Raw genomic sequence first — 20,075 nt, 5'->3', positions numbered from 1 at the left:
TTTCTTTAAGAATTTTTGTACGTGGATAGGCGCAATGGATGGAGGTCACGGTAAGACGGTGTCCAACTGCAAAACCTGCAACCGTCCTGACTCGGCGGATTCCCAGATGGTTGCCTGCGACAAGTGCCAGTTGTGGGAACACTTCACGTGTGCGGGCGTTGATGAAACCGTCAAGGATCGGCAGTATGTATGCAATGATTGCATAGCCAAGGTGAGTGCCGATAAATCTAAGCGCGGGAAACAGCTGAAAGCTGACAATCGGTCCGCCAAATCCGGTGGAAGATCAGCTTCGAGGAAAGGCTCGAAGATTGCTTCGATCCCAGCGAGCCAAACTTCCAGTGCTCGGACAGCCGCCCTAGAGGCCCAAATGAAGGTCATCGAGGAAGAGAAGGAGATGAAGGAACAGGAGCTGAAGGAGCAGGAAGAGCTGAAGAGAATGGAACTGGAAGAAGAACAGCGTCAGATCGAGGAGAAGAAGCAACTGATAGAGGAAGAACGACGTCTCCACCAGCGAAAGCTGGACGAACAACGGGCGTTGCTGGCGAAACAGCAATTGATTCGGAGGGAATCGGTCGAGAAGAAGAATGAGCTAATCAAGCGGATGTCGGAGGCCGGAAGCGGATGCGGCAGCAGTACGAGCTCACTTCCAAATTCACGAGAGAAGGTGAAGAGTTGGCTAGCAGGTCAACATACCGATGGAAGATCTTTGGGAAAGATGGTGGAGGAACAAAAAGCTAATAGAGGCCTTCACCCGACAGTTTCTCAAGACCCGTTGGCATACAGTATGCGGCAGGAAAAAATGCGAAAGTGTTTTTCAACTTCAAACCTCATTTTCGTCCATTTGACATTAACCAATCTATGTTTCAACGTTCCATGATCTATAATAGGCTAGTTTTCTGAAAAGTTAATTAAAAAAATTCCCATTTTGGTCACTAACCTTAACAGGGCGGCGCCTGAAGATGAAGGCAACGAGAATTTTCAAACCGCAGAAAATCACACAGGTCGCTAAATTTCGCATCTTATAAAACAAAATTTTTGATTTTCTCTACAATATCATCAAATATATGTACTTGTTTCATCTGGTATGTGAAACTACATGGCTCTGGATCAGTGTGGTCTGGTTGTTCATCGAATTTGAGCTAATTTTGTTACTGTTATAGTCATTTTGTTTAATGACCATTGGGCGCGCAGTTTATTGATATCCGCTTATTAGGCCCACATTATCACATGTTAAACATCGAATATGTTCATTTTTATTTTTCAGTGCTAGAATATAGACATTGACTGATACACTGTCATGAAAAAATAGTCATATATAAAAATGGACGGGACTTCACATTAGGGTTTTTAAAAAAACTACTTGTTTCAAATTTACCCTAATCCCATCACTTTTATTATGTTCTTGTTTATAATTTTACATTTCACACTTCCTAACACTTATACTGGGCCAGAAGGGCTTTCAACTGACTATTAGACCTATCGATTCAAACGTTCACTTCCAACTGACTGATCGAGCCAGACCAGCCCGAGGGCACACCTGTGTCCTCCGATTGAGTTCGATGCTTTCTCGATGTCAGCAAAAGTTCACCGGATGGCAACTGGCCTGGTTGTTCTGGGTTGCGTTGGATGGTCGGTGTTACTGTGCGCCGGTATCGATTTATCGTGTCATCAATATGCTCGGAGTCCAAAGGGTATTCTGGTATGGGGGTTATGCTCAGTGTCTCCAAGGGTGATACTGCTTTGTCAGCATCTAGTCCACGATAGGCGGATACCTGAACATCGTGGGTAGAGCCTAGGGATGTCCATAACTTCCCCCGCCTTAGTTTGAACCGTCTCGGTTCAATATTGTTTGAGAGCTTTCCAACGCATTGTTTGCAGGGATCCGTATTGTCAGCTTCATTTTGAGTTTACGAACTTCTCTCGTAAGAAAAGCGAAAATTACTGCTACGAAGCATGTGATGAGAACTATTCCTACTATGTTGAGCACTTTAGTCCTTTTGTTTGCTGTTTCTAAGTGCTCCAGCTTATGACGATTCCTAATGTGCAGTTGTTCCATATAGTCAATGGATTCTGGTTCTGTCTGTGACTCATCTACGCTAACTGAATGTAGGGGTAAGATGACAGGTCTGGATTCTCCTCTGAATGTTTTGCTGGTAAAGGTTTTTCCGTTGAGGGTGATGGAACAATCTCTAAATGATATGAGAAACGTTCCTGTTAAATTCCTCGGACCATATCCACAACTGTTTTGCATCGAAGTCGGATCAACAGAGTTTTTAACTAACAGTCCGAGATTCTCGATTTCCTTTGTGTCAGGTTTCATTGGAGATCTAATGAAGGTACAGTTACCCGTATTTCCTCTTAGTAACTCATGTAAGCATCCGTCGTTTGAAGTGTTAAACAAGATCTGGACGTCGCAGATGATGCTACGCTCGATGTTCATGCATGGATGGGAAATTAGGTAAGACTCATTGTTACCAACAATGGCTTTTGTTGCATTTATCGGTATGATTTTAAACTGTCGTGGAATGGCTTCTATTTGGAGTTGCACAAATTCTCCTTGCCTGAATTTAGGAATTTTTATGAGTAGGATTATGTCTGAGTTATTGTGGAATGCTATGGGTTCCAAAAACTCATAAACTTGGTCATAGCTGTTAATCACCACGCCTTGTGACTCCAACAGATTCGTTGCAAATTCTAGCTCTGATGGTTGTAAGAAAGCCTTTGAAATTAAACCCAACTTGGACAACTGAATGGCCTCGAAAATTGTAGACAGCTGCTGGTTGATCATGTCGATGTTGAAGATGATGTTGTGTAGGTGCAGGAGATGTTCCCATTCGACAGGTCTGTCTAAGCTCAGTCTTGTCTGTTTAATGATGCTATCTATTTCCCTAGACTGTCTATAAGCTTGTTTAGTAATATTGTTAATCCTTTCCTCAAACAATTTATTAATTTGAATTTGTTCATTATTCTCTGTTACTAAAAGGTTATTTGGATTTTTAAGAATTTCAAGTTGGTTTTCTATTTTTAACAAATCTTCATTATCGAGATTCCCTGTAATCATTTTTAAGGTGGACCCAAGAAAATTAAGAGATCGTTTTGTTTTTCTACTTCTAGCGGTTAAATTTTCAAGGATAAAATAAGCCTGACTCTGCTTTTGTTTAAGAATTTTAACTAGTTCTGCTATCTTTGGGTTTTCTTCAATGTTCAAAATAATGGATTCATACTGCTTGAGAACGACGGTAAAGGAAAATAAATTAAATCTATGGAATAGTGTGTGAGATCCTTCTTTTATAAAGACTGAATTAGTCTTGAACGCAACTATACCGGGATTTTCATTAAGTTCAAGGATTTCCAAGTAAGCAGAGTAAATAGGATTGAAAAACATCATAATTGTAAGACAAAAAAGTATCGGGTGTTTGTGTGTCATCTTCGAGCTGAAATGACAGGAGAAGAAGGGAAAGAAGACAAAAAGGTGCAATTAGTTCTACGTCGAAATTAAGTTTTACGTTTACGTTTTAATTTTGTTTTGTGGACTTTTCTTCCATTCTCGTCGATTATATTTGACTCTAAATTATCTTTGACTTGTATTTCTCTATACCTCTCTTGGTGCTTCAAGTTATTCCTTTTTCTTTCGAAGACCGTTTCATTTGGAAGGAAGTTTTCAGGATCTTCTCTGTTTATGTTCAGTTTTTCTAAGTCTGAACGTTTTTTCTCTAATTGTTTTTGAGACAAAATCCTGTAAAATTCCTCCTTCAGTCTTATTCTTTCATCGAGATCTTCGGGGACAGGGTCCTCGTTTCTGAAGCCAAAAAATAACTCTTTTGGAGTTAACTTTGTTTGAGAGTGTATTGAGTCATTATATATGGAAACTGCAAGATTAATTTTTGCCGTTTCGGACAAATCTTTAGTTGAATCCTTCATACTTAAGATGTTGTGCAATTCTCTAATAGTCCTATGGACGATTTCCACAGTACCATTCGAAGAGGATTGTCCAACACTCGTATAATGGTATTCTACATCGTTTTCCTCAAGGAATTCTTTAACTGTTGTTGAGGTAAATGATGCTTCCTGATCCATGACGAGAAAGGAAGGTTTTCCAACGTTAGCGAAGAAGTGGGTTAGTGCTCTTAGAATGTGTATAGTATTCCGTGTTTTAATTGGGATAGCCATTGTTAGTCTGGAGAACTTATCACAAAGTGTTAGATAATTTCTATTTCTGATTATGAATATATCCATATGAACAATTTGCAACGGCCTGGATGGTGTTGCTGTTAATTGGAATTTTTGTTTATATGGTCGCCTTTCATACTTAGCCTTTTGACAAAGTTTGCAGATGTTGATAAACTTTGAAATTTTGCTCTTCATTCCTGGGAAAAAGTACCTTCTTGAGATGTGTGCCTTTGTCTCAATGATACCTCTGTGGTTCGCGTTGTGTTGCCGTTCGATGATCAGGTCCTGTTCAAGCTCATCTGTTACGTCTTCTAACAATCTTTGTGTCCAGAAAATTTTTAATGATTTTGCTCTTGAAAAGTAAGTTTTATAAATAGTTTGCAGCCTATTAAGGATACTTTCGCTACAATAAAGACCGGTAGCGCATTTCGTCGAAGCGTATTCCTTAAGAATATTGATCAGGGCTGCTGGACCAAAATGTACCTTCTTTATAGTTATTCTGTGGAAGTTTTTAAATGGGGTCAAGGATTCACGACTATCTTCATCTGTCTCTAAAAGTACAATCTGATTTCCAAATCCGTTAAGGGGTCTTTCCGTTGACGGGATGAAGTCGTTATCGTCAGTGTCCGCGGAGTGTTGTGTCATGTCATCGCTGGAGGTAGAGTTGGCGTTTACTTCTGTTTTATCCTCAGGGTTAATACGAGACAGTGCATCTGCATTAGCGTTTAGAGTACCTTTCTTATACTTGATTTCAAATTCGAGCTCTTCGAGAGCTAGTTTCCAGTGTAAAAGTCTCCTGTTCAGATCATTTTTCTGCCGGAGCCACACAAGTGGTTTGTGGTCGGTTCGAATTTCGAAAGAGGTTCCGTAAATATATGGTCTAAAATGTTTCGTTGCCCATACAATGGCCAACAATTCTTTTTCCGTGGCAGAATAGTTGCATTCTGCTTGATTCAGCGTTCTAGAGGCATATGCAACGGGATGCTCTTTGCCATCTTCGAATTTCTGAGACAAAACGGCTCCTAAAGCAAAGTCGCTTGCGTCAGTTTCAAGAATGAATTTTCCATTGAAGTCGGGGTATTTTAGAATAGGGTCGCTCGTTAGTAACTGTTTGCAATCATTAAAACAACTAATAAATTCTTCGTTGTGGACAATTTTTGTATCTTTTTTCAAGCACCTGGTTAAAGGTTTCGTTAATTTTGCAAAATCTCGAATAAATTTTCTGTAGTATCCAAGAAGTCCTAGGAAGCTTTTGATTTGAGTAGTTGTTTTTGGGATTGGCCAATTAAGGATTTTTTCAATTTTATTTGGATTGGGTTTAATGCCATCTTGGGTTACTATGTGCCCCAAAAATTCACATTGTTTCTGAAGAAATTCACATTTGTCAAATTGAATTTTAAGGTTGGCTTGAGCAAGCCGTTGAAGCACTTTGTTAAGGTTATCGATGTGGTGCTGTAACGAGCTACCAAAAATAATAATGTCGTCTAGGTAAACTAGGCAACAATTTCCAATGAGATTTCCGAGAATGTGGTTCATTACGCGCTGAAAAGTTGCTGGCGCGTTTTTTAATCCAAAGGGCATGCGAATGAATTCGAAGTGCCCTTTCTCTGTACTGAAAGCAGTTTTCGGCCTGTCTTTTGGATGTACCTCAATCTGGTGGAATCCAGATTTAAGATCCAGTGTAGTAAAATAGGTACTACGGCCGAGCCTGTCAAGGATTTCTTCAATTCGCGGGATGGGGAATTTATCATCGACAGTCTTTTCATTTAATTTGCGGTAGTCTATGACAACACGCCATTTCTTTTTTCCGCTTGCATCCAGTTTTTTTGGAACAATCCAGATTGGAGATGTCCAGGGGGAAATAGAATTTTGAATAATACCGTCCTCCAACATTTCGTTGATTTGCTTCTCCACTTCAGCTTTATGGACATGAGGGTATCGGTACGTTTTGGTATGAACTGGAATATCATCTGTAGTTTTTATTCGATGTTGAATTGCAGAAGTGCAAGACAACTTTTCTGAATCATTATGAAAAATTTTGGAATTTTTAGAAAGGATTTTCAGTAATGCAGATTTTTCTTCGTTGTTGAGATGTTTTATTCTAATCATTGTTTCCAATTCAGAAGAGGGTATGTGAGACGCTTGATAAGAATGATGTGAATTCATATTGTTAACTTCTGCTACTTGAATAGTTTTTGCTGGCTTTGTCCAATGGAAGGTGACAGATTTGCCAAAGTTTCTTATTGGAGCGTTTACAAAACCATTTTCTGCTTGGTACAACCCAGAAGGGATTACAGCGTTGGCAATTTGTATGTCGTTAGGGAGGTAAACGTTGCCATTATTCTGTAAAACGGGTAGTTTGATCATTCGCGTAGAGTTCTCTGTCAGCGTAATCTGCGAAGGGCCTAATTTCCTAATTTGCATCGGGATTGTTTTGTGGGGAAGGATTATTTTGTGGTTGTTCACGTCGATCAGTGCTTCGATGTCGGAGAGGGTTTCATATCCAAGGATTCCGTCAAAATATTTGTGGAAATTTAAAAGGTAGAAGGTAACTTTTTGCTTGAGGCCAAAAATTGTCGTGATGAATTTTTGATCGGCCGCATGCCGTCCTGAGCTATTAGAAATTTTGAGGGTTTTGCATTTTAGCTGTTTTGATTTTGGAATCAGGCTGGGCGAAATGAAATTTTTGTTTGATCCACTATCCACAAGTATTTTTGCGTCCTTACCACAAATGTTCATTATTACGTAGGGAAGTCCGTTGATTGCATTTAAGTCAACGATCTCGGATCGAGGCCTATCTGAAAATTTACGCTTTGTTCACTGACTTCGTCTTCACTATCGTCTTCGCTATGTGTGTCATGTGTATCGTCGTCGTTTTTCTGTTCAGCGTCATGATTGTAAACTCTGGAACGTAACGACGGGTCTACTTCCATGGGTGTCATTTTCTGTCTGTCGGATAGCGGTTTGTGTCGTGTAGATGGGGTGTCTGATTGCTTGCTAAATGGTTTATTGGAAGATTTGAAATTTTTGCTACCATGGGGCTGTTGGTCGAATGCAGCTTGTGTGTGGGACTTCGTCTTCTCAGCGTTTTGGAACCGACACAGGAATGCGTATGCATTCTCCAAATCACTGGGTTGTGCTGTTTGAGCATACCCAAAGTAGGGTTTACTAAGGCCGTTAATAAATGCTGCTAAACATTCTTGTTCAAGGAAATGATTAATAGCGTCCCAATGGTTTGCATAAGTTGGATTCTGCTTTGCCAAAGACTTCATATTAACCATTATTTCCTTTGTTTTCTTATAGTAAATATGTAATGATTCAGTCATTTTAAGTGACCATAATTGTGTCTGGTATGTAGCAATATTATTGCGATCACCGTAGACACTTTGTAGGATTTCCGCTACTTCGTCGAAGGTAGTGGGGTTTCCGTTTACACATATCATATCGCGAGCTTTGCCCTCGATTTTGTTGATCACCGCTTGTTCGTACACGGCAAATAAATCCGGTGCGACGTGTGGTCGGCATAAATTCAAAGCTCGTCTTGCTGTATCAAGCCAATGACTGAGCTGTCTTTTATTCCCGTCGAATGATGGGATCATTCTTATGGGGTCTGGAATTCGAAAGAAGTCCGTGCGACGGTCCTCCACGACGGGGGCTTGCCGCTGTTGTTGCAACTGTTGCTGTTGCTGCTGTAAATTATTGTTTTCGACTTGAAGAGCACCAAGTCTGTGCTCCAAGTTTTGAATTTGGTCAAAAATTGCCTGTAAATTAACTTGTTCCATGTTTCTTTCGTGGTACCTGAGAGGCTTAACTTTAGGAACGGGATTAAATCTACGCATACAAAATGATAGAGAGGTTGGGAAAAGAAAAGTTGTTTACTCACGGTTCGACACTCTTAAAGGGTTGAAACCCACCGATGCAGTTTTCGTGTCGGGCGGCGCAAATCACCTACGGGTTGAGGGATGGTTTCCAAGAGCCTGGTTCCTGATGATCGCTGGAGATAGTCACTAGTTTCTTGCTTCGCCACGGGTTGGGCTAAGCGTCTACTTAATGCTGAATCCTGCACAAGTCAGTTACACTTTTAGTCCTTGGTTACCGGCACGTCCGATGTCGTCAATTCGACACTAATTTTCGGTTTTCGCACTACTGTCCAATTACCACGGATCGGGTTTTGTCACTAGATTGTCTTCCAAAAACTAGCACTGCACGTAGAGTGTTCCGTACGACTGCGCCAAAAATGGACGGGACTTCACATTAGGGTTTTTAAAAAAACTACTTGTTTCAAATTTACCCTAATCCCATCACTTTTATTATGTTCTTGTTTATAATTTTACATTTCACACTTCCTAACACTTATACTGGGCCAGAAGGGCTTTCAACTGACTATTAGACCTATCGATTCAAACGTTCACTTCCAACTGACTGATCGAGCCAGACCAGCCCGAGGGCACACCTGTGTCCTCCGATTGAGTTCGATGCTTTCTCGATGTCAGCAAAAGTTCACCGGATGGCAACTGGCCTGGTTGTTCTGGGTTGCGTTGGATGGTCGGTGTTACTGTGCGCCGGTATCGATTTATCGTGTCATCAATATGCTCGGAGTCCAAAGGGTATTCTGGTATGGGGGTTATGCTCAGTGTCTCCAAGGGTGATACTGCTTTGTCAGCATCTAGTCCACGATAGGCGGATACCTGAACATCGTGGGTAGAGCCTAGGGATGTCCATAACTATATATCCCATATTTAGCGTGTAATAGTGCCTTGAACTTTTCGCTTTTTTTCCTGCCGCACCCTGTACCAGCTACCAACAGCGCAATCCAGGATTGCACAAATCACCTCGCAAATGGCCCGTGGTATGCAGGTGGGAAGCTTGTCCCAAACGCTACAGCAAGCTCGGTCAGAAATTGTCGTGCAACCGTTCCAACGATACGTAGCGAACTCCCAGCCTCACATACAACCGATGCTGCGTACTAATCAGGCTGTGCACCGCCAGCTTTCCGCGCAGCAGCAACTGTGTTATCCATACGTACAGCAGCAACTACGCCATCCGCACAGCAGCGGCCATGTCAACCAGGATGCGGCCCATAGTACAGCACCTGAACAGCAACATGGTGGATATGATCGGTCAGAAGCGACACCGCTCTCGGTAGTCATTGAGCAGCCATCTCAGCGATACGCAGGGATTCCCGGGTCAAGTTATCCAGTGTATCCTCCACAGAACGTTGGTTTTTCGAATCCACAGGTGAATCGGCTGTCCCATCGATACCAACAGGAGATCGTGCCTCCGCAAGATCCAATTCAGCAGCCAGCTATGGCTGAACAATCCATCGTTCTTCAGTCGCAACAGCTTGCAGCGCGGCAGGTAGTTGGGAAACAGTTGCCCAGATTCGATGGCAACCCAATTGACTGGCCTATGTTCATCAGTAGCTATGAACAGTCGACCGCTGCTTGCGGCTACACAAACGCTGAAAACCTGATTAGGCTTCAGCAGTGCCTGACTGGACACGCGAAAGAGTCGGTCTGCAGCAAACTTCTGCTGCCAGAGAGCGTGCCTCACGCTATCGAGACACTGCGTATACGTTACGGTAGACCAGAGCTGCTACTCAAATCACTACTCGAAAAGGTTCGTCGTACACCAGGTCCAAGACAAGACAAATTGGAAACAATTATCGAATTCGGTTTGGCAGTTGGCAATTTTGTCGGTTACAGTTACAGCAACATCTCACCAACCCCATGATGATGCAGGAGTTGGTAGATAAGCTCCCAGGCTCGATGAAAATGGAGTGGGCTTCCTTCAAGGGCCAACAACCGTTGGCAGACTTAGAGACCTTTGGGCGCTTCATGGAAAAGCAGGTCAACGCAGCGAGTGCGGTGAGCTTCGAGCTTCCAGTCCACGAGAAAACGTATAAGCACTAAAAGCAAAAAAGGAAGGGAGAGTGCCGGGATCCATGCACATTCGCAAAGCGATAGTCCAAGCAATAAACCGAATTCGTCAGGACAACCTCGGAAGCCGACTAAAATCTGTGGTGTCTGTACTCGCGAAGGTCACAGGGCGGCGGATTGCTCTCAGTTTAAAGAGCTGAACGTCGACGAGCGGTGGAAGACTATTCAGAAGAAGGGCTTATGCAGAACATGTCTGAACAGCCACGGCAAATGGCCTTGCAAGTCATGGCAAGGCTGTGCGGTAGATGGGTGCCGACTGAAGCACCATACTCTTCTTCACTCTCCTTCATCGACACACCATGTCAATTATTCTTCTACCCATACACCTTCACCGAAAGCCTTGTTCCGCATACTGCCTGTCATCCTATACAACGAAGGCAGAAGCGTGTCGGTATTCGCTTTCATCGACGAAGGTTCGGAAATCACCCTGCTGGAAGACAACGTTGCGAAGCAGCTGGGTGTAAAAGGTCCCGTGAAAGCTTTAACTCTCCAGTGGACAGGTAACGTTAAGCGGAATGAGTCCAGGTCCCAGGAGGTGAACTTGGGAATATCAGGGAAGTGTGGTTCTGAGAAGTTCGATCTTCGTCAAGCCAGGACAGTCAGCTGTCTATTTCTGCCCAGTCAGCAGCTCAACTACGGAGAATTGTCTCAGCGTTTCCTACACCTCCGCGGTCTCCCAATGGAGAGTTATGAAAATGTTCAGCCGAAGCTTCTGATCGGCTTGGATAACCTTCGTCTAGGCGCTCCACTGAAACTTCGTGAGGGTGGACCGAACGATCCAATTGCTGCAAAGTGTCGCCTAGGGTGGACCGTTTATGGGTGTGCTGGTGACAGAGGAGAAAACGCAGCTTTGGTTAATTTTCACACCGTGGAAGCTGCGGATACGGATCACCTATTGAACGAGCAGTTGCGAGATTTTTTCACCTTGGAGAATGACGGCCTCTTCAATCGCAACGAAACCCTAGAATCGGAGGAAGATAAACGAGCGAGGATGATTCTCGAACAGACGACTCGACGCATTGGTGACCGTTTCGAGACGGGACTTCTATGGCGAATAGATAATCCAGAATTCCCTGACAGCTACCCGATGGCGACTAGACGATTGGTGGGATTGGAAAGGAAATTTTCCAAACAGCCGGAGCTCGGAGATCGAGTACGTGAACAGATTCATGACTACGAGCGTAAAGGCTACGCGCACAGGGCGACTCAAGCGGAGCTGGACTCAGTGGATCGCAGCCGATTGTGGTTCCTGCCGTTAGGAGTAGTTCAACATCCCAGAAAGCAGAAAGTTCGGTTGATTTGGGATGCCAAAGCTACAGTGGGATCTGTCTCCTTCAATTCTAAACTCCTAAAGGGTCCTGACCTGCTGACACCATTGCTCGCCGTACTCAGCTCTTTTCGCCAATTCCCGGTAGCCGTGTGTGGTGATATACGGGAAATGTTCCACCATATTAAAATCAGGGAACAAGACCGTCTCTCTCAGTGCTTTCTGTGGCGTGACACTCCGTCAGAAGATATCAAAATATACGTGATGGATGTTGCGACGTTTGGGTCTACATGTTCGCCCGTATCAGCCCAATTTGTAAAAAACCTAAACGCCGCAGAGTTTTCCGAGCAATATCCACGAGCTGCGGTCGCCATCACCAAGCACCACTACGTAGACGACTACCTGGACAGCTTCCAGACAGTCCAGGAAGCTACAGAAGCCGTGAATGAGGTGAAACTCGTTCATTCAAAGGGAGGATTCGAGCTTCGTAATTTCCTGTCCTGGGGAAGTTCTGCAAGGTATCGGAGAAAAATCAGGAGATCCAATGAAGGAATTGGCCTTGGAGAGGGCTGAAAACACGGAATCGGTTTTGGGGATGAAATGGATGCCCAGTGTAGACTGCTTCACGTACACCGTCAACCTTCGTGAAGATCTCCAATGGCTTCTCAAACACAACCACGTTCCCACGAAACGAGAAATACTTCGGGTCGTTATGAGCCTCTTTGACCCGCTAGGCCTGGTCTCTTTCTTCCTCATTCAAGGAAAGGTCCTCATCCAAGGAATTTGGGCCTCTGGAACAGGTTGGGACGAACCGATCAACGAAAACCACATTCGACAATGGCGCCAATGGGTGGATTGTTTCGATCAGTTGAACACATTAAGGATTCCACGGTGCTACTTCCCCACCATTTATTCCAGCAATGACAATCGATTAGAGGTCCACGTATTCGTTGACGCTAGGGAAACAGCATACTGCTGCGTCGTTTACTTCCGACTAGTTAGTGAAAGTGGTGTACAAGTAGCTCTGGTTGGATCGAAAAGTAGAGTGGCGCCCCTAAAGACTCTTTCCATCCCACGATTAGAGTTGAAGGCTGCTGTTCTCGGTGCTCAATACCTTCAATCTGTTCTGAGCAATCATGAACTTCCGGTGTCTAAACGCTATCTGTGGACCGATTCCACAACCGTACTAGCGTGGATTCTATCAGACCACCGCCGGTTCCAGAAGTTTGTTGCGGTTCGAGTGGGCGAAATTTTGACACTGAGTGATCCTCAAGACTGGAGATGGGTCCCGACAAAAGCCAATGTAGCAGATATGGCCACCAAGTGGGGAAAAGGTCCTGTATTTCAAGCACAAAATCCGTGGTTTCGTGGTCCATCTTTCCTTTATCAAAGTGAAGAACATTGGCCGGAACGTCGTCAAGATATTTCGACCCAGGAAGAACTTCGGCCAGTTCATGCGCACTGGTCAGCAGTCCCACTGATTGAAGCCACAAGATTCTGCCGGTATGAGAGGATGCAGCGGGCAATGGCGTATGCTTTACGTTTCGTAGACAATCTTCGTCATAAACGGAGCGGTTCAGCACTACAGCTAGGCGTTCTCAACCAAACTGAATTGAAGCGCGCAGAGGAAGCGTTGTGGAAAGTAGCTCAAGCGGACTGCTTTCCTGAAGAAATAACGGTCCTGTCTCCGACGCAAGGATCACCGGATACGCGGCACGCTTGCGTGTCCAAATCAAGCCCGATTTTCAAAGTATGGCCGTATCTGGACGACCAAGGGATCCTCCGGATGCGGGGCCGTATTGGCGCTGCAACATTCGCACCAGTCGAAGCCAGATTCCCTGCTGTTTTGCCCCGGCATCATCGCATTACCAAACTTATAACGGACTACTATCATCGCCGCTTTCGCCATGCAAACAGGGAAACTGTCGTCAACGAAATGCGGCAACGATTTGAAGTGGCAAAGCTGCGAAGTCTCGTCGAGAAGGTTTCAAGGGAATGTGCCCTTTGTCGCGTGAAGAAAAGTCGTCCACAACCTCCAGCAATGGCTCCACTTCCACTGGCTCGACTGCAAGCTTTCGTCCGACCATTTACATTCGTTGGAGTAGATTATTTCGGGCCGGTTTTCGTCAGAGTTGGAAGGAGCCAAGTTAAACGTTGGGTGGCAGTATTTACCTGCCTGACAGTGCGCGCGGTGCATATCGAAGTAGTGCACAATCTGTCAACTGAATCGTGCATCATGGCAGTGCGGCGGTTTGTTGCACGGCGAGGTCCGCCAGCTGAAATCTACAGCGACAACGCAACGTACTTCCAGGGTGCGGGCAATGTCTTAGAGAAGCAGCGTGAGCGGATCGAAGCTCTGGCGTCATCTTTTACAAGTGCCAGAACAAAATGGATGTTCATCCCTCCGGCGGCGCCGCACATGGGCGGAGCCTGGGAGCGTCTTGTACGTTCAGTGAAAACCGCAATTGGAGCGGTTGCGGATGCCCCCCGAAAACCAGACGATGAAACCCTGGAAACAATCTTGGTGGAAGCCGAGTTCATCATAAACTCCAGGCCTCTCACCTACATTCCCCTTAAGTCAGCAGATCAAGAATCGCTCACGCCCAACCACTTTCTGTTGGGAAACTCCAGTGGCCTGAAGATTCTGCCATCCGAGCCAATGCTACAACGAGGAGATCTAAGGAGTAGCTGGAAGCTGGCCCAATGGATTTGCGACGAGTTCTGGCGTAGGTGGGTTAAAGAGTACGCACCGGTCATCACTCGTCGGACCAAATGGTTTGCGGAAACGCGGGACCTGAAAATTGGTGATCTGGTTCTTGTTGTTGGAGGAACAGCACGTCATCATTGGATTCGTGGACGTGTAGAAAAGGTCATCGCCGGGAGAGATGGACGAGTGCGTCAAGCAGAAGTACGCACAGCATCAGGAGTATTACGAAGACCCGCGGTGAAGCTAGCTCTACTGGACATCGTAGAGAGCAGTGAACCTGATGGCGTTCAACATGGTGGCTCCAGAGAGGATCCAGGATTCCAATCAGGTTCACGGGTGGGGGATGTTACGATGCGGATCCCCACCACTGTGTCATTGTGGCCGATGAGGCAATTACTTGTGGTCCATCAGCAAACCACGCCACCGATAACCGCACACTACGATGCGGCGAACACAATGACCACCAAATGACCAGACGTCAACAAACTAGGAAATAAGAACACAATAGAAATCCAAAAATCCAAAGTGAGATTGTGACATACTTTTCGTTTAAATAACGCAACATCATTTCATCAGTTAGATCAGTGCGGATCAGTGCTAACTGGTTTAAATCTTCCTAAAATTAAAGTAATTATTTACGTGCACAGGTAAACAAACGTGTGAGAATGAATTGCCTTATAGTAATTGAATTGATCTTAAATCTAGGTTTACGTGCAACTAAAACTACTTTTCTTAATAATACTCTTCGTACAACGAAGACAAACCCCAGTAATTAAAATCGACCGTGAGTATGTAAAATTATGATATAAAACCTCAAATCTAACCTTAAGGCTACCCTTTACACGCAGATCAAACCCAACAGTGACGGTCGAAAAAACATTATACTGTACTTTGAATTACATTGCCAAGGTTCACCAAAAATTGTAAGATGTAACGTAGAGAAGTGTGAACAAATTATTAAATATAAATTATTTTCAGCTTAAAGCTTACCAAACGCAAAATAGCTGGTTTGCTTCCGAGATTTTGGAGAAATCATCCGTACAAAAATATTAAACCTTCTAAGGTGTTAGGATTTTCGCACCACGATGACGTAGTGCATGTTCAGCGTGCCTGTTTGGGGATCATATTGACCCCAACACCCTACTAGGGTTGAAGAAGTCGTCCGGACCCGGATCCTTGTTCAACTTAAGCGACTTCTTTATTGCATTGAGCACGTCATTTGTTACCGCGGCGACCTCGCTTTGGCCGGCTTGGTCATAGGAGACGGAGGCCCATGGTCTTGTATCGTGGCGTGGGAACAGTTTTTCCACGATCTTCTGCAGCATCTCGGGGGAGCGGTCTGAGGGTGCTGACGCATTCTTCATTTTGGTCATGACCACTCTTTAGGCATCACCCCAACAAGGGGTCGTGTTGGCTGCCTGGCAGAGATTTTTGAAGCACGCACGCTTACGTGCCTTAATGTTTTTGCTCAGTACCAGTTTAGCCGCCCTGTAGACCTCATTTCTTTCCAATCTATTCTCATCAGTGCGAGCTCTTTGCATCCTCTTTCTAGCTCTTGGGCAGGATGCGCGGAGTTCTGCGATTTCTGGACATCACTAGTATACCGGTTTGCGTTAATTTCTGGGTAGGGATCGCCTTGGCATTGCGACGTAACCTGCACGGCTTAATGTTTTGACTAGATCTTCACTTGATCGTCGGTGTTACGCGAGGTCAGCCATCCTCGATGAAGTCGATCACCTTCGGCTGTGGCCGTCTTCCTCCGTTTTCCACCCTGTATCGATTCGCCAGATGGTCACCTTGCATGTATCCATCGTTGACCCTCCAATTCGCGCTAGGGTTTAGACCCGGTCTCCAGAAGGTCACACCAATGATGGACTGTGCAACGTTCCCACTGTAGGTTTTTTTGTGGCCTACGTTCGTGACATCTACGTTCAGTCTAGCCATATTTAGCCTCTCGCGTTAGTCAAGCGACTATTCCACTCAATCGCCCAGCCGTTGAAGTCTCCATCGATGACCACGGGACTTCATTCCACTAGTATGCTTGATAGCAAATCCAGCATAGACGAGAACTAGTCTATCGGCCACCTGGGGGGAGGCATAACGACTGCAATAGTACACCCCGTTGATCTTTCGGTATTGCGAAGCCCTCGTGTCACGTGTAAATTATTCCCTGGACCGGAAAATTACCGGTTGAACAGATCGCCGCTGGCTTAGCCTTATCCGCTACCCGGTTCCCGTTATCGGGAGGGATGCGGAATGGGCCGTCTGTTGGTTCGACCTCCTCGCGTGCCTGGACGTGGACATTTAGGCCCGCCCGTCGTATGATCCTTGTTCGCCGTGCAAATCAGGCATCCTGAAACCCCATGAAACGTCCTGGAAACACCCTGAAGCCAAGGTTTCCTCCGGGAATCGCACACCCCAAAGTTTGATCCAGGATTTCCTGAAGGGATTACTACAAGTATTTTCGAGGCTTCTTTCAAGAATTTTTTCAGGGATTCCTCCAGATATTCCTTTAGAGGTTGAGAGCCTTGGAAACATCCTGATACCTCTACAAACGCTCTAAAACGCATTGTAGCGCCTTGTAGCGCCTTGAAATGCCTCTGAAACCCTCGGAACCCCAGTGAAGCTCACTCAAGAGTCTGTGAAGTCCTCAAAGATCTCTCAGATTTATCTGTATTATACAGATTTTAAACCTTCTATACAGACAAGATACAGAGTACAGAAAAATACAGATTTTGAAAATGTAATACAAACATCTCCAGAGAGCATAAAATTTGAAGTTATTTTCAATAAATTTAATGGAAACATTATAAATTGCTGCTTGGTTGTGATTCTGAGCAAAGACCACGGCCCACACAATTTTTTTTGTATGAACTAGGTAGGTATTCTTCCAAGAATTTCTTCAGGAATTCCTCCAAAACTTCGAGAATTTATTTCTCCAGCTATTTTTCCAAGAATTCCTCTAGGAATTTCTCCAAGCATCCCTATAGGATTTTTTCCAGGAATTCCTCCAAGATCCCTCCAAAATCCTACAGGAAATCTTCAGGAATATTTTTCCAAGAATTATTCCAGGGATTTATCCGAGATAACTTTGAGGCATTTCGCCAGAAATTCGTGTTGAAAATTTTCAAGGAATTTATAACGAAATTACTTCAGGAAATCCTCCAGGGTTTTCTTCAGGAATTCCTCGAAGATTTCTTCCAGGGATTCCCTAGGATTTTTTTTATGACATTTTTTCAAGAATTTCTCCAGACATTCCTTCATGAATACCTCCAGGATCTTTCTGGAAACCATTAGAAATTCCTTAAGAAAATATTCCTGGAATTACTTTAACAATTCATCCGAGAATTCCTTCAGGGATTTTCTCAGAAACTCCTCCAAAACTTTATTAAGGAATTACTTCAAAAACTCCTCCCGAAATTACTTCAGAAACTTCTTCAAGAATTACTCCAGGAATTCCCCCAGGAACTCTTTCAGTAATGTTTTAATGATTTTTTCTTGGAATTCTATCAGGGAATCCCTCAGAAATTCCCCCAGAAATTACTCTGGAAGTTCCTTCAGGAAATACTCCAGAAAAGCATCCAGGAATTCCTCTTATATTACCTTCAGGAATTCTCCCAAAATTCTTCAAGAAATTTCTCAAACAATTCCTCAAGAAATTCTTCAGGAAACCTCCAGAAATTCCTCCCAGGAGAAAATAATCCTGGGATAACTCCAGGGATTCCTCTGAGAATTCCTTCAGGAATTTCTCCAGAAACTACTCCGAGACTTCTTCCAAGAATCTTTCCAAGAATTTCTCCAGGAATTTCTCCAAGAATTCCTCCAAACAATCTCCAGAAATTTCACCAGGAATTTTTCCAAGAATGTCTCCAGATTGTTCCAAACATTCTGCTGAGAATTTCTCCAAGAATCTGTCTAGGACTGTCTCCAGAACTTTTTTCAAGAATTCCAACATGAACTCTTATAAGAATTTCTGCAAGACCTGCTCCGATAATTCTGTCTCAAATTCCTCCAAGAATCCATCCAGCAATTTGGCCAGGGATTCCTTTATAAATTTCTCTAGGGGAACGTCCATAAATTACGTCACGCAAAAATTTCCCATTTTCAGCACCACCCCCTCCCGCCTATGTTACACTTTTTGTATGAAACCTCTGAAATTTTTGTAAGGGTCGTCACACTTTACTGAATCCCCTTCCCCTTAAAAGCGTGACGTAATTTATGGACGCTCCCATCCAGGGATTTGTCAACGGAACATTTATCACGGAAATCCTTTAGAAATTCCTCCACAAATGCCTACAGGAATCCTCTCAGGATTTTTTTTTTCTGTAGGAATTCCTGGAGGATTTCCTGGAGTATTTCCTGTTAGAGTTCATGGAATGATCCTTGGAGTAATTCCTGGATGATTTCCTGGAATAGTTCTTGGAGGGATTCCAGGAGGAATTTCCTGGAGGAATTCTTGGAGGAATTCTTGGATTTTTTCTTGTGGGAATCGCTAGAGAGTTTCCTAGAACCATTTCTATTCTACAGGAAATTCCAGTAGTAATTCCAGGAGTAAATCATAGAGTATTTGCAGGGATAATTACTGGGGGAATTCCTGAAGTAATTCTTGAAGGAATTTCTGTTGTATTTGCTGGAAGAATTTCAGGAATACATCCTGGAGTATATCCTCGAGGAATTCCTAGAGGAATTTGTAGAGAAATTCCTGAAGTAATTTTTGGATTCTTTGAAGGAAATCCTGTGGTAATTCCAGATGGAATTCCTGTAGAATGTGCTGGAGGGGTTTCTAGAATATATCTGTCTTGGAGTATATTCTGGAGGAATTCCTGAAGGAATTCCCGGAGGAATCCCTGGAGGAAGTCCTTGAGAAATTACTGAGGGAGTTTGTTAATGAATTTCAGGAGAAAAGAGCCCCTGTTGGAATTGCTGGAGAAATTCCGGGATGTTTTTCAGGAGGAATTCCTGGAGGAACCCCTGGAAGAATTTTTGAAGGACACCGATAAGGAATTTCCGAAGAAATCCCTTGATGAATTTCTAGATGAATTAACAGTTATTCCTAGAGAAAGTCCTGGAGGTATTTCTGGTGAAATTGCCCGGGAAAATTACTCGGAGAAAATCCCTGGAGGAATTCCTGGAGGAAACTCTGGAAGAATCCCTGGAGGAATTTCTGGAAGAATCCCTTGAGAAATACCTGAAGAAATCCCAGGATAAGTTATTCAAGGAAATCCTAGATAAATTCCTGAAGAAGCTCTGGAGGTATGTCTGAATGTATTCATGGATCAGTCCATGTAGGAACCCATGGGGGAATTCGTTAAGGAATCCCCAGAGGAATTTCCAGAGGAATTACCAAGAAAATTCTTGGAGGAATCCCTGGAGAACTTCCTGGAAGAATCCTGAGAAAAAAAAATCTGTAGAAATCCTTGGGGGATTCCAAAGGAATCCTCGGGGAACTCTCGGAGGAATTCTCGAGCAAATCCCGCAGGAATTCCCGATGAACTCCTGCAGGAGTTGCAGTAGATGCACAAATAACACAAAGAGATACTCGAAATATTATGAGATACTGCAGACATAATCGTGAAAGAATTATCGATAAAGCAAAGTGACGCAAGAGCAGAGTTTGTAGAGCTTGAAGGTCTTATTTCCAGAATTGTTTGAATGACGTAGATCACCAAGTAAATGTTGCTAAGTTATCAGAATGGCACTCTGAGGTTCTAAGAGTAGCGTAGATTATTTCCCGCGAGCATTCGCTACAATAAACATATTTGTATGCCAGTGTACACTCAAATAGCAACACATTGTCAGGCCATTCAGCCGAAGTTCATTAGGCCTCGACTCGTGTTTATCCCCGCTCTCCTTATAACACCTTCTCAACCACGAAAGATCATTACCTTGCCGTTATCCTCTACGAGATTTGAAGGGACTCGAGAGTGTCCCTGATAATCGAACTACGCATATCACTCGATCCATCGTTGCCTTGATGAATCGTATAAGTTTA

The 20,075-nt window shown here is 43.9% G+C and overlaps 2 protein-coding genes across 2 annotated transcripts; one reads left to right on the top strand and one right to left on the bottom strand.

The window, feature by feature from the left end:
• Positions 1-628: 628 nt before the first annotated feature.
• LOC115269153 (uncharacterized) lies at positions 629-8,195 on the bottom strand. Its single transcript, XM_062845435.1, has 2 exons — positions 8,054-8,195; positions 629-3,434 (listed from the first exon to the last, which is right to left on the bottom strand). Exon 2 carries the CDS (start codon positions 3,425-3,427, stop codon positions 1,820-1,822), a length of 1,608 nt encoding a protein of 535 aa, XP_062701419.1. The 5' UTR covers positions 3,428-3,434; positions 8,054-8,195; the 3' UTR covers positions 629-1,819.
• A 2,103-nt stretch (positions 8,196-10,298) lies between these two features.
• LOC134289484 (uncharacterized) lies at positions 10,299-14,554 on the top strand. The gene is made up of 3 exons (XM_062855358.1): positions 10,299-10,350; positions 10,448-11,863; positions 12,138-14,554. The coding sequence occupies exons 1-3, from the start codon at positions 10,299-10,301 to the stop codon at positions 14,552-14,554; spliced, it is 3,885 nt and encodes a 1,294-aa protein (XP_062711342.1).
• Positions 14,555-20,075: the final 5,521 nt, after the last annotated feature.

Source organism: Aedes albopictus, chromosome 1 (assembly GCF_035046485.1).
Source record: "Aedes albopictus strain Foshan chromosome 1, AalbF5, whole genome shotgun sequence".
NCBI lineage: Eukaryota > Metazoa > Arthropoda > Insecta > Diptera > Culicidae > Aedes > Aedes albopictus.
This window is presented reverse-complemented; position numbering and strand designations above follow the sequence as displayed.

Coding starts and splice junctions, on each gene's coding strand:
- LOC134289484 (XM_062855358.1), top strand. CDS start 10,299: ATGTCTGAACAGCCACGGCAAATGGCCTTGCAAGTCATGGCAAGGCTG. Junction 10,351..10,447: donor AGTCATGGCAAGGCTGTGCG/GTAGATGGGTGC, acceptor CTTCACCGAAAG/CCTTGTTCCGCATACTGCCT. Junction 11,864..12,137: donor AAAGGGAGGATTCGAGCTTC/GTAATTTCCTGT, acceptor TCCTCATTCAAG/GAAAGGTCCTCATCCAAGGA.
- LOC115269153 (XM_062845435.1), bottom strand. CDS start 3,427: ATGACACACAAACACCCGATACTTTTTTGTCTTACAATTATGATGTTT.